At 31.7% G+C, this 16,297-nt stretch overlaps 1 protein-coding gene across 8 annotated transcripts in view; it reads left to right on the top strand.

Annotated features, from left to right (window-relative positions):
* Calcrl (calcitonin receptor like receptor) overlaps window positions 1–16,297 on the top strand; it is a 108,362-nt gene that overhangs the window by 75,578 nt on the left and 16,487 nt on the right. For all 8 annotated transcript variants that reach the window (XM_020182748.2, XM_020182747.2, XM_020182746.2 and 5 more), the window contains 4 exons: window positions 10,687–10,813; window positions 13,292–13,445; window positions 14,693–14,753; window positions 14,836–14,902. In XM_020182748.2, coding sequence (XP_020038337.1) covers window positions 10,687–10,813; window positions 13,292–13,445; window positions 14,693–14,753; window positions 14,836–14,902 — 409 coding nt within the window. The remainder of the gene's footprint in view (window positions 1–10,686; window positions 10,814–13,291; window positions 13,446–14,692; window positions 14,754–14,835; window positions 14,903–16,297) is intronic.

The raw sequence follows: 16,297 nt of genomic DNA, 5'->3' as shown, positions 1-16,297 counted from the left end.
AGAGGTTGGGGAGAATAAGAGGCAGAGGACTGAGAAAGCTGATCAGAGAGTATGAAGTAAGTCTTAAAAGTAACAGCTAGCCCAGATATTGTGTTGATGTACAGTAGTATGATTCTAGATGACAACGATTTACTGTGCATTTCAAAAAGACAGAAGTATGCACTCTGCAAGTTTTCATCATAAGAAAATGATAAATGTTTGAGGAGATTCATTAAACATGAAATAATTTGTACATGTATCAAAACATTACATAGTATCCCATTAATACATATCATTTTTATGTATCAGTTAAAAAGTAAAAATTTAAAAAATCAACAGAGGACTGGTGGAGTGGCTCAAGTGCTAGAGCACCTGCCTAGCAAACATGCAGTAGTCCTGAGTTCAAACCCCAGTACAGCTAAATAAATAAATAAAAATCAACAGGAAAAATAAGTAACAAACCAGCTTTGATAAACAAGACTTGTTCTTAAATTTTCAGTATGTTTTAAAATAAAAACTAAAATAAGTATGTTAAAACCGAAAATAAGTATTTTACTAATTTTAAAATAAAAATCTATAAATACGCTTATAATTCTAGCATCTTCTTAAGCAATTTCTTAGTTTTCTTTTTTTTATATATATATATTCATTTGTTTACCTTTTTTTTGTATGGGACTGGGGTTGAATTCAGGGCTTCATGCTTGCAAAAAATGCAAGCACTCTATCACTTGAACCATGCCTCTATTCTTTTTACTCTGGTTATATTAGAGATGGGGCTCTTGTGATATATTTGTCAGGCTGGCTGGAGCAGCAATCCTCCCAATCACAGACTCCCAAGTAGCTGGAATTACAGGCATGAGCCATGGGCGCCTGGCTTGTATTACAGTTTTAATTGCAGCATACAAATTATTTCAACTACTTTTGCAATGGAATTATATAATTAGTTTCTTATATGTCAGCAAACAATTTTCAAAACAACTATTTAAGTGGTGATACTCCAGTTAGTAGGTTTACAAGGTTTACCTTATTTAATAACAAAGCCTCTATTTTTTAACATTAACATTGCTTCTGTATTTTTCTATTTATAAAAATACTGCAATGAGCATTTTCATCCATAACTTTCTCCATATTTTACAATACTTTTTTTAGACTGCATTCCAGAGTCAGAATTTCTTGGTCAAAGGACATACATCTTTTTATGGTTTTAAAACACATCTCTCAAAAGTATCCAATAATCAACACATTCAAAACAAACTCTTAACACCTACATCCTCCGAACCTAAGATAGTTTTTCTTCCAGAGTGACAGAATTTCACTGATAACACCGCTGGAAATTCAGTGCATTCATGAGAAAATGTGCAATAATTTGTGATTCCATCTCCTCCTCTTTCCTCCATGTAGTCCTTTTCCTATACCTCTTGCAACCCCTCCAATCTATCTTTTTCATCATTTCTAATGTCATCATTACCAGATGTATCCTAATTAGCTTTAATAAATGTATTTCATTCAATTCTAAATACTGCTTCCAGAATAGTATTTTCAAAGATTTTGATCAAACATGGATTCCTTTTGGTCATTCTTTGCTTGGAAAATTTTGGATTTCCTATTGAAATTCATATACAATCAATTAATGAACCCTGGCATTTTTCTTTGTCTCCTCCTTAGCCTTGTTAAATGTATTACATGTAGCTCTTTCTGAGCTACTTTATATCATGATTTCCTCAGTAAAATCTTCCTGAATTCCTTATTTTAGTATTTTTAAGCTACAATTAATTACAGTGGACATATGATAAAATTTTAACACCATTTGGGAAGTAACTGTCTCTGAAATTGAAAACTATTACAGCTGAAACTTCTCAGATTAAATGATCCCTTTATGTTTTGCATGTAATAAGCTAAGATATCCAAGTTCATTAAATTTCTAAAAGAGACAAAGTTAAGAAGAATACCAGTTTTATTGCATGCCCAAACCAGTAGTCAGAAAGTCAGCAATGATCTTCTAGAATTCCAGGTCATATATCCTAGAACAAATTTCAATTTAACAAAGATGTAAATAAAGTCCTGACCAATTCCATAAAGTGAAATGCAAATTTAACAAAGCTTCTTCATGTGAAAGAATCTAAGATTTAATGGAGTAAATACTTACTGTGAACTAATGAGGAAAGAGTGGAGCTGCCAATGAAAATAATACTACAAGCCAAACAATACCAGTTATATGTTTAGTATTTAAGTCTAATCCTCTAACTAGATTCTCATTTCAGTTCCCTATGAAGGAGGAGTCACTATATCATAAGAATTGTCCTATTAGAGTGGTGAAGAAGTGAAAGAAAACAATATTGACTGATCACAGCATCAAGATACTAAGAATGTTAAGCCATAAAAAGATTAAAAGATAAGAGGCACAAGAATCCAAATGACTGTAATTGGGAATAGAGTTTGCATAAGAAAACAAAATAATATTTGGCTCAATTTTTTTTAAAAAAGAAAAGTTTCTTAATCACTAAACAAAGTGTAATGAACAACTGATTGACCAATTGACCTTATTGTCACTTCAAGGTTTTAGACAGAAAATATATGCCAACCTGTTCGGAAGGCCTGAGTCCTGAGTTATTTCTACAGTGGGTTCATAGCTGCACCTGATTGCTAACCTTTCTTCCAAGCCCAAGAATCCATGGGTGAGGCAAAATTTAATCAGGAGGATTAGAATGAGTTATTTGTTTAAATCCAATATAAAATCTCAATATTAGAGAAGCTGGCACCTGTGAAAAGTATTTTAAAAGCTTAACGCACTCTACATATATAAACTGTCATTGTTAAGACATTGAAAAAATCTGACTCAATATTTTTATGTCTGTTTCACTCAGAAAGAAAATACAATATTTACAACTAATTATAAATTTTAATTGAAGATTAAAACCTTAGATAATAATTTATTTTATATGTGGAAAATGATTTTTTAAAACTGAAATGTATATATGTATATATAGCACACATTAGTTTTAAAGATACAGCTTTGTAGACACTTTCCTCATTCCAAAAGAAAGGCCAGAAATTTCATATTGTTCTATGTGTTATCCTCATGTTTCACATATAAATAGCCTATTGTTTAGGAAAGAACAATGTTTTTAAATGTTTCATTGCATGTAACAATGAAATGTAAAATTTTCCACTTTTTAAAAAATAATGGATAGAGGACTACATAAGCAAAACCTTCTTAAAGCAGATGAGTATCTTTACAGTATAAGAAATTTGGTACTTGACCTCTACATAATATTTTTTAGAAGTTTGCAAATAATTGACCTGTTGATACTTAAGCCTTAAACTGAAAGTATAATTATTCATTCATTCTCTACAGTGAACTAAAAAAAAGAAATGTTTCAATGAGCTAGTATGATAGGAATGTACTTCAATTTGGGCATAGCTTAATTTTAATGGATAGAGTAACAGTGATTAAAAGGATTAAAAAAGGATATATTTTAATCTTGTTATCATCACTTACTAATAGTATGCACTTAGCCTAATTCTGCCTTTAAGTAACCTTAGCTTTTTATTTTTAATATTGGTGATAATGTTTTTAAAACTACAAAGCAAAGTAGACTTACAAAGTATCTGCTCAATAAGTGGCCTGAGTTACTAATTTTCTCATTAGACTGTATCACAACTTGGGCACATAAATTACATTTATTTAGTCATCTGATATTAGCCCTATATAATATAAAAAAAAAACATATGAACTGGTTTTTAAGCTTACCTCTAGTAATGACTTTCTCATGTTTCATCTGCAATCTTCAACAAATCCTTTGAGTTTGTCTAGCTTGTGTTATTGCCATCAACAGGAAAATTAGACTAAGACTATGTAAAATTCTGATACGTAGAAGTGTCTGTGCAAAATAAGGCAATTGAATGTATGTGTAGACAGAGAAAGACCAGGGATAACTCAAAAACTGCTGAAATGGAATGGTTCATGAAGTGTGTTCATGTAATCAGTTTAAAAATAATCTATCAACATATTCTTTCTACTTCGTAATCTAGTTCCTCATACTGCAGTTATTTTTGGTTAGTTTTTTGTAGAAGAAACCTCCTTTCCCCCTTTTTTTAAAATTTTTATTTTATTCATATGTGCATACAATGTTTGGGACATTTCTCCCTCCTTTCCCTTTTGTGGGTCCTTTCCTTTCCTATTGAGGGTCACTGATCCACTCAAATACAAACCAAGATCTATACAAAATGTTGACTTAGAGTGCTGTTTGTTATTTTTTATTTAAAAAGGGACGAGAAATGTCTACCACTCATCCATGCTTTAAATTAAAAACAGAACATGAAACACTACTCACCAGATATACTTGTTTTATATTAGCGCCAATTAAAGGAAAGAGTCAGAACAGGAGATAAAAAGAAAGAACAGAAAGGGGGGAGGGAAAGAAAAAGAGAGAGACATAACTTTGGGGTTTGCCAAGCCCTGAGAGGCAATGACTCTTACTCATAATAATCCTTGGAAAAACAAAGCAGAACCCTTTAGATAAAAAATAAATAAACGTTACTGGAATTAGTTACAAATTATATTTTAATTACTGCTTAAAATCTGAAAGCATAGCCAACCATCTCTTACTTTCAACCCAGAAAAAAAGCTCCATCTTCCTGCACATAGAAAAGAGCATGTAACATCTATCTGATTTGTAAGGGGAGAAACAGTGGCTCATTTTCTTTCCTTTTCCTTTCTTTAATTAATTTTTTTGAAAGAACATCTTTGCTGAAATTTCAGACACCAATTCCAAACAATTCTAAAAGCCAGGCTGTATATTTATAACTATATAGAAAATGACATCTTACTGGGTAGTTGCCATTGGTCCTAAATAAAATTCAGAAAAAAAAAAAAGTTTTTAGCCATTTGATAGGCCAAAGCAGTCTCAACTTGCTGAAATAACCCTTTAGTGCTGTATTCATGCTTTTCAAGACAATTGACCTAAATTCTTAACTTTTTCTCTCAGATCATATCTGCCTATATTTAATTAATATTGTGAAAGTTCATCTCACATCTACTTCCTTCAGATTTCTCTAAAATAAAAGCAAGTTTAGTTTTCTCTCAAGGCTCTCATTTTCTCCTGAAAAATGTACGTAAGTGAACGTGTTTGTGTGTGTGTGTGTGTGTGTGTGTGCGTGTGCGTGTGCGTGTGTGTGTGTGTGTGTAAAGCAGGAGAATTTATTGAGATAGAAAAGTAGCAAAGATTAGAGCTCCCTGAGCTGGGAGGGGTCAATCTTTAAATTAATTTCAAATACAGATAACTATTAAAGAAATCCTACACTAGTCTTGCCCTACAAATCGCTATGAATTAACTGTTTTGGCAAATCAAAAGTTTTACTTAAGTAGTTTATTTAAAACCTGGTAATTTTGCATTGCCAGAGGCTTGACATGGGTTTAGTTCCAACACAGTCATGTGTTCCCTTAATACCATCATCCTTATTTGTAGATGCTCACTCACCATCATCCTTGCTTTCTTAGCTCTTGTGGCTCATTCGTTCATTTGTAAGTTTGTTATGCACTATGGTCCAGAAATATATCCTACTATGTCATATGAATGTATTCCAGGATTCCACCATCTGAACACTGGGTAGTGATTGTCTAAATGTAGTTTTTCTTAAAATATTATATCAAATCATTCTCAATCTCTCTCCAAATTAAAGTATTTTAATCAATGTAATGAAAAATCCATCCTCCTCCTACTGCATGTCCTAAAAGCTAAAAACATTCCCTTTTAAGAATGGGAATCTTAGCTGGAAAAAATTTTTGAATATGTCCATTGTAATTATATAAGACCATAATTGTGTTTCTACATTAGAGCTCACCTTTGAATAATGACAGAGTAGAGTAACAAGTAATGAATTTAACAAAAATCTTTTTTACTGCAAGGTAATTGAAATTGCTGTCTTATTGAAGAGAGTCACAGGTATGGAAATGTAAACTACATTAGAACTTTGGATTTATTTTGGGCAATAATGTAAAATTTAAATCTCCAAATGCATGTAAAAGTTCACATATATTAATTTCTCTTGATGTTTTTGTAAATATGCAACTTCAGAGGTTGATATTTTTCTTGAGCACATGAAAATACAAGTGCTAAATTTAAGTGTGCCTAAATTTTCACGGGAATAAAATGACCATCATTTCAAGAAAGCTGTTGATCCACTACTTGGTATAAAAATTATGTAGTTATTTGAATGCTTTAAGGCATTATAATTTAAGAGAGAAGATAGAAATAAATAACATTTTCTTCTGGAAGTCACAATATATTTTGCAATCTTGTCTTTCAGTCTTGCAGACATGGTTTATTTTCTTAGACCATACCCACAAATATGTCTGCATGTGAGAAGAAAGTCAAACTCTCAAAATTATAGCACCTTTTAGTATTTAGAGAATACAAAATGCAGGAATGTCCTGAGAGTGACCTGGAAAAAAAAAAAAGAAGAAAGAAACAAGAATGACTGGATATCATGCTGCTAATATTTGCTGATGAAAAATTTTTAAGTATAAAGTGGGAGAGTTTATTGAGATAGAAAAGCATAAAGTGGAAGACTAGAGTCCCCAGAGTTGTGGGGGATCCCAGGACAGGAAGTATCACTGATAAAATTTTAAGATGTCAAAATCTGAGAATATCTTAAGTTGAAGAGATTAGCGTAATAAGAAAAGTAAAGAAACATAAGCATTTCCACTAGTAGGTATTGAAAAGAGATGCAACCTGAGAGAGTATGAACTTCAGAATAAAAAAGCTATTCTGTACATTATGCTGTTTGAATTTAATTTTCATCATCTATAGATCATAAATAAAACAATGTGGACTTTTGCTTTATACTATGTCATGATCATTTTTGCCCCTCAAAATATCTCAGTATTTCTCTTCTGCTTGTAATACCTTTCTCCCCTATGTTCTCTTATTTAGTTCCATGTCGAATATTCTATCACTCTGGCCAGTCTCTTTCTATCCTTCAATCCTGCTTTAATTTCTAAAAGGCACATACTACTCCTGGTAATTACATTAATTAATATGTTTATTTGCCTTCCATTGTAACAAAAATAACATGGTATCAGGGTTTTTTCTCTGTATGATGCACAACTCTCTCCCCAGAATCTGGAAACAGTGTCCAATAGATTTACTATGTACCAGTGCATAGTGACCAAATAAGTAATTAAATAGATAAAAACCTTATTGTTTCCTTATGATCTTTAATATTCTAATTCAACTGATCACCTAATTTGAGTAGACACTCTAATTCAACATATCACCTAATAAGAGTATGATCTTGAACAACTTCAATTTTATTAATAGATAATGATAACAACTTTAAAGTCCTTATCTCTGTGTTTGTAATATATAGTTAGGAATCAATAAATGGTGACTGCTATCAGTAGATATTCTATGTCTAAAAGAGTTTTTTTTTTTTTTTTCGGTGGTACTGGAGTTTGAGCTCAGGGTCTCATACTTGCTAGACAGGTGCTCTACCACTTGAGTCACTCCACCAGTCCCTAAAAGAGTTTTTGTTCATTACTTGTTTCTGGAATGCCACAATCACAAGTGTTCAAAAGACTGACTGCTTCTTTTTCTGCCTGGTTCCTGTCCATTAGGAGACCAGGAAGAATACTTGTTCCAGGGCAGTTCACAAATTGGAGGTGCCAGTAGGCCACAAAAGATAAATGGGCATTGCTGTTCCCTATTTGCAGCCTTGCGTGCTCATGTTACATTCAACAAGCAGTCCTCAAAAGCCAGGATAGGGGAAAAAGTATGTTGGAGGATGAGCCACCATTTCTCCTCCAGAAGAATTTTCATTGAGTTCTTTTTTTACTCATGCTTTTTCTAATCTACCCAAATGGATCACAAGTAGCCTCCTAAAAAGAGCTTTTGATAGAGGTTATATCTACCCCTTGTCACATACAATCTGAAGGTTTAGATCTTAGATAACTTGCTCAAATTCATACTGTAAGTAGGTGACAGTCCAAATTCACTCTCAGGTCAGGCTTAAAACCCACTCTGAAGCATATTTACTGACTTGTTACCTTCTTCTAACTGTACCAAAAGAGAATTGATGAAAACATGGTTACATTACACAGGAAGTATAATGGTGTTGTTGACATACTTGCTTAGTTGTTTCTACTAACTCTGCTTGCCAAATTTGCATATTGAAATGGAGTTCTAAAATAATTATCTGTGGAGACCATGAAATGGAAGCAATCCAGACCCCCAAACCACATTTTCTATTCTGTGGTTATGCTAGAATAGAAAGGGATATTACAAAATTTAAGGAAGGGAGAAAGAGGATTTTTACAAAACAGTTTCTAAGCCTATACATAATTAATTTCAATATTCTATGTAAAATAAGATGTTGCAGAACTTAGAGAAGGAAAAAATGGACATAATTGGAAAAAATCCTACAACTGTATTGTCCCATTTAAATAAAACATTTGTTTACCAATGCCATGTTTTTGGCTTCCAATTACAAGTTGATTTTAGTTATAGCAATGTATTTCCATGTGTTAGTATGTTTAGAAGAAAACAATATGCATCACCAGACAAAAGTTGAGCCATTCTTACTACTAGAGATTGATAGAAACCATATGTCAGACAGCATCTGTTTGCATTTTATTTAAGTTGCAGAGTGCTAGAGGCAAAAATGGAAGAAACCAAAGCAAGGGAGTAATGTTTTAGACAGTAGGATATATTTTCACAATACAAAATGAAATGATATGGCAATAGTCCAGTTTATTATAACAGTTTCGACAACTAAACTGGATACTGGGTTTTCTAAAGTAGAAGTCTTTGGCTTGAGTTATATAGGGTGTGTTATTTAGGTTGACTATGGTATTTGGATAATTTCATAAAGTATTCAAAGTAAACTTTATCTCTGTACTACAGTTATTTTCAGCACCACCTTAAGTGTTTGACTTTGATATTAAGTATTCAATAAATTTTAAGTAGATTTTATTCTTTACCCATAATGACATTGTTTGGGTCTAAGAAGCGAGGAGTGTAGTATACTCCTTTACTACATTTTAAGAGAAAAAGAAACCACTTTCCACAATAATCATACCTTTGGAAGAGAATATATACTAGAAGCTCGGTTTTAAGTCCTTACTTTTCAAGACAGATGGAGGTAGGAAAGAAAGAAATACAACCAACATAGAGAAACACAGGATGCTTAAATGTAAACAAAGCAAATTAAATTTCTCCAACTAACAATGGTTAGTATTTTATTTTAATTCTTCGCAATACTTTACATGTGAATATTATCAATATCAACAGCTTGAATTATAACACAAGTGTTGGTGCTATGTTCCTCAGTTCATATCTTTCAGCTCTTGCTACTGTATTCATGCATTGCTATTTTTAAGTCATGTTGAAAGCTTTTTTCCCCTTCATTCCAATTTAATCCTTATTAATCCTTACAAACCTTTCAGGTTTATTGTCTAAGCAAAGCTTTCTAATCTTTTAGTACTAATTTGAAAATTGTTATTTTTTGTTTATGTATGCATATAGCATGTACCAATAAACATAGAGTATTCAGCCAAAAAAATGGCAAAATAGCCTTGTTAAGGAAAACATCATTTTCCTGTAATGATAGCTGTTATCTAAAAATGATGCAAATTTGCGTGGCTAAGCAGTTATTCTCTAAACAATACTTAACACTCCTCACATATTATAGGGTAAATTCAAAGCAGGCATTTTAAAATAAGTCCAAGTGAAAAAATTTTGCATGTTTATAAATTTCATCATAGAAGAATTATGTATTATGGAAAAATATAATATAAATACAACCTAATATGAATGATTTGAAAAGAATATTCTTTACTAGACCCTTTCTCTTGTTCAGTAAACACAAATAAATCGTGCAACTGTGATCACATCTTATTGAAAATAGAACAGTTTTTTCTTAATGTTGAATTTGCTTTACTAATAACATGAATCATGCTCATCTTCTGATTAAAGCTTTCAAGATTCTTCTTTTCTATAGAATATTCTGTAGATCACACTGGATCCCTGCCTTCCTCGTGTTACTTCTGTTCACCGCAAATCAAGTCAAACTCAATGACTCTCCAACATGAAACTAGCACTTCTTAGTTGTTTTTGTTTTTATGCGTCATCCCTTATCATGAAGGCTTTTTGTGGAAGTCTCCACTAATAAGATCTAAATTTTTGGAAAGAATGTACTGGCAATCAACTTGATTTGGGTTTTTTTCACTCTCACATTTTTTATTAGAGTGATGTATAGAATCACAAATGTATAGCTGGAAGAAATTTCCGAGTCAATATAGTCTAGTGAGGATCTCAAAAACAAATTCAAAATGTTCAAATTAATTAATGGTACAAGTTTTTGTGTAACTTCACCAAATCCCAACTTCTGCTTTTGCAGAATGAATTAAAATACTAATCATGCTCAGATATTAACAGAAGAAATTTATGAAGAGCTCTTGTAGTGACAAATTTCCAATCCCTACATGTATCCACCTCTACTAAAGCAACTTATTTGCCTCTGAATTTAAGGAATAATAAGTATATTCTCTAAATTTTGTTTTTTTATCATGGGTGAATGTTAAGGAGAAAAAATAATTCTTCCAAAATTAGAACAGTTTCTATGAATTGGCGTACCTTTTTGAATATTTTTGTTAAAATGTAGAAACATTTTATGATGTCAATACACTTTGTTTCTCTTGTCTTGTAGGAGCCTAAGTTGCCAAAGGATTACCTTGCACAAAAATCTGTTCTTCTCTTTTGTTTGTAATTCTGTTGTAACAATTGTTCACCTTACTGCAGTGGCCAACAACCAGGCCTTAGTAGCTACAAACCCTGTAAGTAAAACTAGATTGTGCCTTTAAAGTTCAAGGGGAGCGTGGGGAAAGGAGGGGAGGACAAATGTGGGGGTAGGTTTTCCTAAAATAGATAGTATGCTCAGGTCTGACATACAGATAGCATATGTAGTAGCTATATTACAATCTAGGAAGGTAAATACTTCTCAATATTCCCTAAAATACAAAGAATGAATATCAAAAATGATATATTTCTTCGTTTCAATTATTTATACATGTTACACATAATGACAGCTCATTTTATGGCTGTGGAGTCCTGCAGCTCTTGGGCCAAAGGGCTATACCTACGTAACATGTATACAATCCAATTTAAAACCCAATCAAAGCAAATAATTGAGTAATTTGGAATGATATATGAAAATGAGAATTTTTTAATTAAATTATATTTTTGGTATCAAACTGACTGGAAAAGGCAATAAAATAAAGATGAAAGAAAATATACCTCACATGTACTATTAAATTTCATTAGCATAAAAATTTTAAATCTCTGCCAAGATTTTGTTTTCTTAATAAAAACACTGATAAATTGCTTCTTCGAGAGCTATATTGTAAGTTAAAATTTACTATTCAATTGTGTATGTTATGCAAACTATACACATGTATAAGCTATATTTGACTTAAAATATCTATATTTATAACAAGCATATCAAAAATTTTAAGATCATATGCTTTCATAAAGTTGTGGTAAAAATAAACAGTTTTGAATATGGCTTGGTGTGTGTATATGTGTGTGCACAAGCATAAAATGATTTTTTGTTAACAATTAGCTTATCTAGTTACTGAAATCAGAGAAGGGAAGGAATTTTCACCCAATGGGTCAATAAACAAAATGCTCATATGTGTTTTATGTGTGTTTTTAGGGTAATTTCCAAAGTTCTAAAATTCCCTTCTTTGTTTGCCCATGTGCATCCGGATTGTTTAATCTTGTATATGTTCCACTCTAAAGTCACTGGGTTAGGAAACACATGGGAGTATAATTAGCAATATAAAAACTTGGCCATATCCTGCCATTTTGGAGTAATTTCACTGGGGCAAGGAGATTTATTATTGTTACAAACTCGCAGAGCAAGAGTTTCTAAATCTTGTGTTTAAAATACAAAATATGAATTGTAGTATAGTTTATATATTAAAATTTTATGTGAAATCAAAATTGTCAACCTAATTAAATTTGAGTATCTAAAACCTATATAGGTAAAAATTGAAGTTGAAGCCCATGATATTATAAGTATAGTTGAATAACTCATTTTTACTGTTGAATGGACTTTAGTGTAATATATTTTACACAAAAGTGCATTATTTAAAATTTAATATTATATATTCTACATATATATTTAACAAAGAAAAGGGTTTTACATATATTCTTTGCCAGGAAGTAGTATAGGTAGCAATAAAAATAAAATTGGAATTATAAAGAATTGTGTTTAGGACATAGTTTTGATTGATGTTATATGAGTATTAGCAAATCATCTCACTTTCCCAGTACTCAATATTTTGTCCATAATGTATGTGGCTAGTGATAATGCACACCTCACAAAAGTATTTAAATATTAAATAAACCATATATGTATAAATTGTGCATATATTTTAAGGTAACTACTATGAAAATGTTAATATTCTGTGATAAGCCAATATTTACTTAACAGTGCTTTTCATTACCAGTTTGTTTTTTAGTGAAAAAATAAAATGATAGTTACTGCTAAATATTTATTGAATTTCAGAGCAGAAGTTGCAGTGGATGGGAATAATTTGAAATGTATTTCTGGAAGACCTTTAAATTTACTTCCCTTGTCAAGGGAGTAAACTATCTTTTACTCCTTCCTATTTTCTTTACTCAGTATTTGAGCCTCCTTCTTCCTGTTTCTTTAAGAGAAGAGAAAGTGGAGACTTTAGGAAAAGAGGAAGAGAAACCATATTTTTTTCTTCTTTATACCCACATGAAAACCTCATAGTTTGTATTTGCATAGGAGAGTGTATGGGCTCATAATATTATTATTTAATAAGTTTTTGTACTAGTAGCATGCAGGATGCAAATATTTCCAAATATTTAGCACTTGTAATTAATTATTTTGAAATTACTAACATTTTCTAATAGGATGCAACAATCGGCACCAATAATTAAAACAGATGTAAAGTTATGCCTGTGTGAAATGTTTATGCTTATAACTACATAATAACTAGGACACATTAGGAAAGTAAACAGCCACTAAATGAGTTAGAGTTGTAGTTTACAGGACTTTTCTGGAAGATACAGTATTTAACCCTTTGGAATGAATGATTAAAAACTCTAAAGGCAATATTAGATAAAGGTGAAACCTGGCAGTTTACAAATCTGAATCATCAGTGTGTAAAACTTTGCATACAAGACAGAAATTTCTGTGCTTCCTGAAATAAACAAGATTGTTGTTTTACAGTTGGATTCATAAACTACAAAATAAAAAGTGTTTTCTGTTTTTCTCACAGGTTAGTTGTAAAGTGTCTCAGTTCATTCATCTTTACCTGATGGGCTGTAATTACTTCTGGATGCTCTGTGAAGGGATTTACCTGCACACGCTCATTGTGGTGGCTGTGTTTGCAGAAAAGCAACACTTGATGTGGTATTATTTTCTCGGTTGGGGTAAGTGCAGTTATACACATCTGTTGATTCAGCTGATTAAGAAAGTTTTAAAAGGAGGTAAGGTTTTTCTCTTACAAAAATACTTCTTAGTAATCATTTTTAAAGAATGTGTAAATTAAAATTTTGTTAATTTCTATAAATGGAAATATTTAAAGCAAAGCATCTCTAACTCAATGTTTTCAATAATCACGGGTTGATTAATAATGTGATCTGTTTTTACTTAATATTCCAATGCATAGCTCATCCTGGCTGAGTACATAGTGGCTAAAACAATTGAATTAGGATTATGAATTAGCAATCTGGACCTCACTGTTCTGTATCCCTTTTTTGTCGTGTGTAAAAGGAGGGCGTTAGGTTTAACCATCTTTGAAGTTCCATATTTAAAACATTTGAGATTTTTAAATTGTTATTTTATAGTTAGAGTAGCAATGTCAGTAACTGAAAAGAGGCACACAAAGATCTTTTTTTTCTTCACACAATGGTATGAACATGGTATGAGTTACAAAACAACAAGACACTGGCATACTAAAAGAAGTAACTGGAATAATGCAAAATATAAAATTCAGGAAATGAGTTCAATAGAAGTAGTTACTAGAAACAAAACAGAAATTTTACTTATCCATCACCTATCCGTCTATATTAAGATATTGATATAGATATAAATATATATGTATACACATACTCCTAATCTTTAGTACATTCAGGTTACCTGTATAAAGCATTTCTTCATTTCATTTTTGAAATATCTGATTTAGAAGATTCAAAACATGCAAAATTTCTGATTCAAAAGCCATTTCTTTCTCTACTTTTCTTCTTCAAAAAATGGCTTGCTAAAACCTTTCTCTCATAATGGAAATTCTTGTGAGTCTAGCTTTCATCCCTATTTGATCATTTACCAAACATGAGGCAATTCCATATCACAAAAAGTATACACGTGCCAAATTTCTTCTAACTGCTGGGACTTAAGTAGCAAATTGTAGACTTAATAAGCTCTGGAATCCACCAATTCAAAATAACTTACAATGAAAAATGTATACATCCATATACATACAAACACACAAAAAATATCTAATAGTTTATCATATTTATTTTTTACCTACAGATAATATTTATCAATAAGTATTTGGTGACCACTTTTTTATTTTGCTATGAGAATATTTCTGAAGTTTGTATTTCATGAATTACTTTGAGAGTTTCAAATTATAAGAGAAGTTGCATATTTATTTCTTTCGCTTTGATAATTATAGGATTTCCATTGCTTCCTGCCTGTATACATGCCATTGCCAGAAGTTTATATTACAATGACAAGTAAGATAATCTCTCTTTACAATTTCTATTGAACTAAGTACAATGAAACTCTTTCACATAATGACTTTATTTTTCCCCATAGCTGCTGGATCAGTTCTGATACCCATCTCCTCTACATTATCCATGGTCCAATTTGTGCTGCTTTACTGGTATGTGATTAAAATTCTTGCTCATTTTTCCTGAATCTTCCATCTGGCTATGTTCTTCAGGACCTCAAAGGTCAGAGACAATGCACTTGCAGTGCTTAATTGTATAGGTTTCAATGAAGGCAGAAAGGGTAAAGGAACCAATTTGTAAGTGATGGTGAGGTGACAGGCACCAACAGTGGGAAGCAGCTATCATAGTTAAACCTAAACAGAGTAGTGTTAATGCAGAAAAGAACTCTGGCATTAAGTATAGGAAAGTAGCCAATGCTAAAACCATAGCCATACAAGGAAGAAGAACCAGAGACAGTCACTCAAACTTCAGTCTCTAACTATGCTGTGACATCTTGGTTCCTTCCATGAGCCCAATACTTTAAGTATCAGAGGACAAGAAGCCTGTGTGATGTTAACATCCATAGAGGTCACTTCCTGGCAGAATAGAGGATGGATCAAATAAGTGGGGAAGGCAGACAAGATAAACTAACACACCTATGTAAGAGTAGCAGTCCAAGAAGAGATTTAATTTATACAAAAGTATAAACTATTTTATTATTATATTAAGCATCACATAATAGAAGTATACTGATCACACATCTTTAAGCATTGTTATAGGGAAGCTGAAGTCATATTCACTGCTTTTATTATATTATTTGAGTGAGGCAATAAGTTAATACAAAGTATTATGTTTTCTCTCCTGGAGAATTTGACATAATAAGGTAATTACATTTTCTAAGAGAAACACCTTAATTGAAGTTGGTATTAAATTATGTATAACAAGATAAAAGTGGTATATTTTCAGCTCAAATTCAAAGCCTCCTTACTCATGTTTATAGACACTTTTCTATGCAAAAGTTTTGTATTGTTTTACTGTATTTTCTAGTTTCAATTTAGTATATTGCTATATTAGAACACTATTCAAGTCATTTGCAAAATGTATCATTGTTAAGCTATTCTGAAACATGTATCCTAATTAAGAAGGTAATTCTGGTATCTAATTGGCCAGGTTTAAATTCCACATCCACCTCTTACTTGTGTGAGCTTAAACAATTAAACTAATCACCCTGTCTTAGGTGCCTTATTTATAAAATAAAGAATATAATAATAGCAACTTTTATATCCACAATGAGCTGACTATAAAAGAAATAAAAATGCAATTTTATTCACAGTGTCCATACACTCACACACTGAAGAAATTAAGGATTCCTGCAATAAAAATTATAAAGCACTGCTGAAAGAAATCATGGGACACACACAAAAATTCTCATGAATTGGGAGAATTAATATTACTAAACTGTCTATACTACGGGCTGGTGGAATGGCTCAAGTGGTGGAGCGTCTGCCTACCAAGCATTGAAGTCCTGAGTTCAAACCCCAGTACCACCAAAAAAAAAAAAAATCTGT

The sequence above is a fragment of the Castor canadensis genome, chromosome 4 (genome assembly GCF_047511655.1).
Source record: "Castor canadensis chromosome 4, mCasCan1.hap1v2, whole genome shotgun sequence".
In the NCBI taxonomy this organism is placed as follows: domain Eukaryota; kingdom Metazoa; phylum Chordata; class Mammalia; order Rodentia; family Castoridae; genus Castor; species Castor canadensis.
Note: the sequence above shows the minus strand (reverse complement) of the source record. Positions and strands in the feature narration are given on the sequence as shown.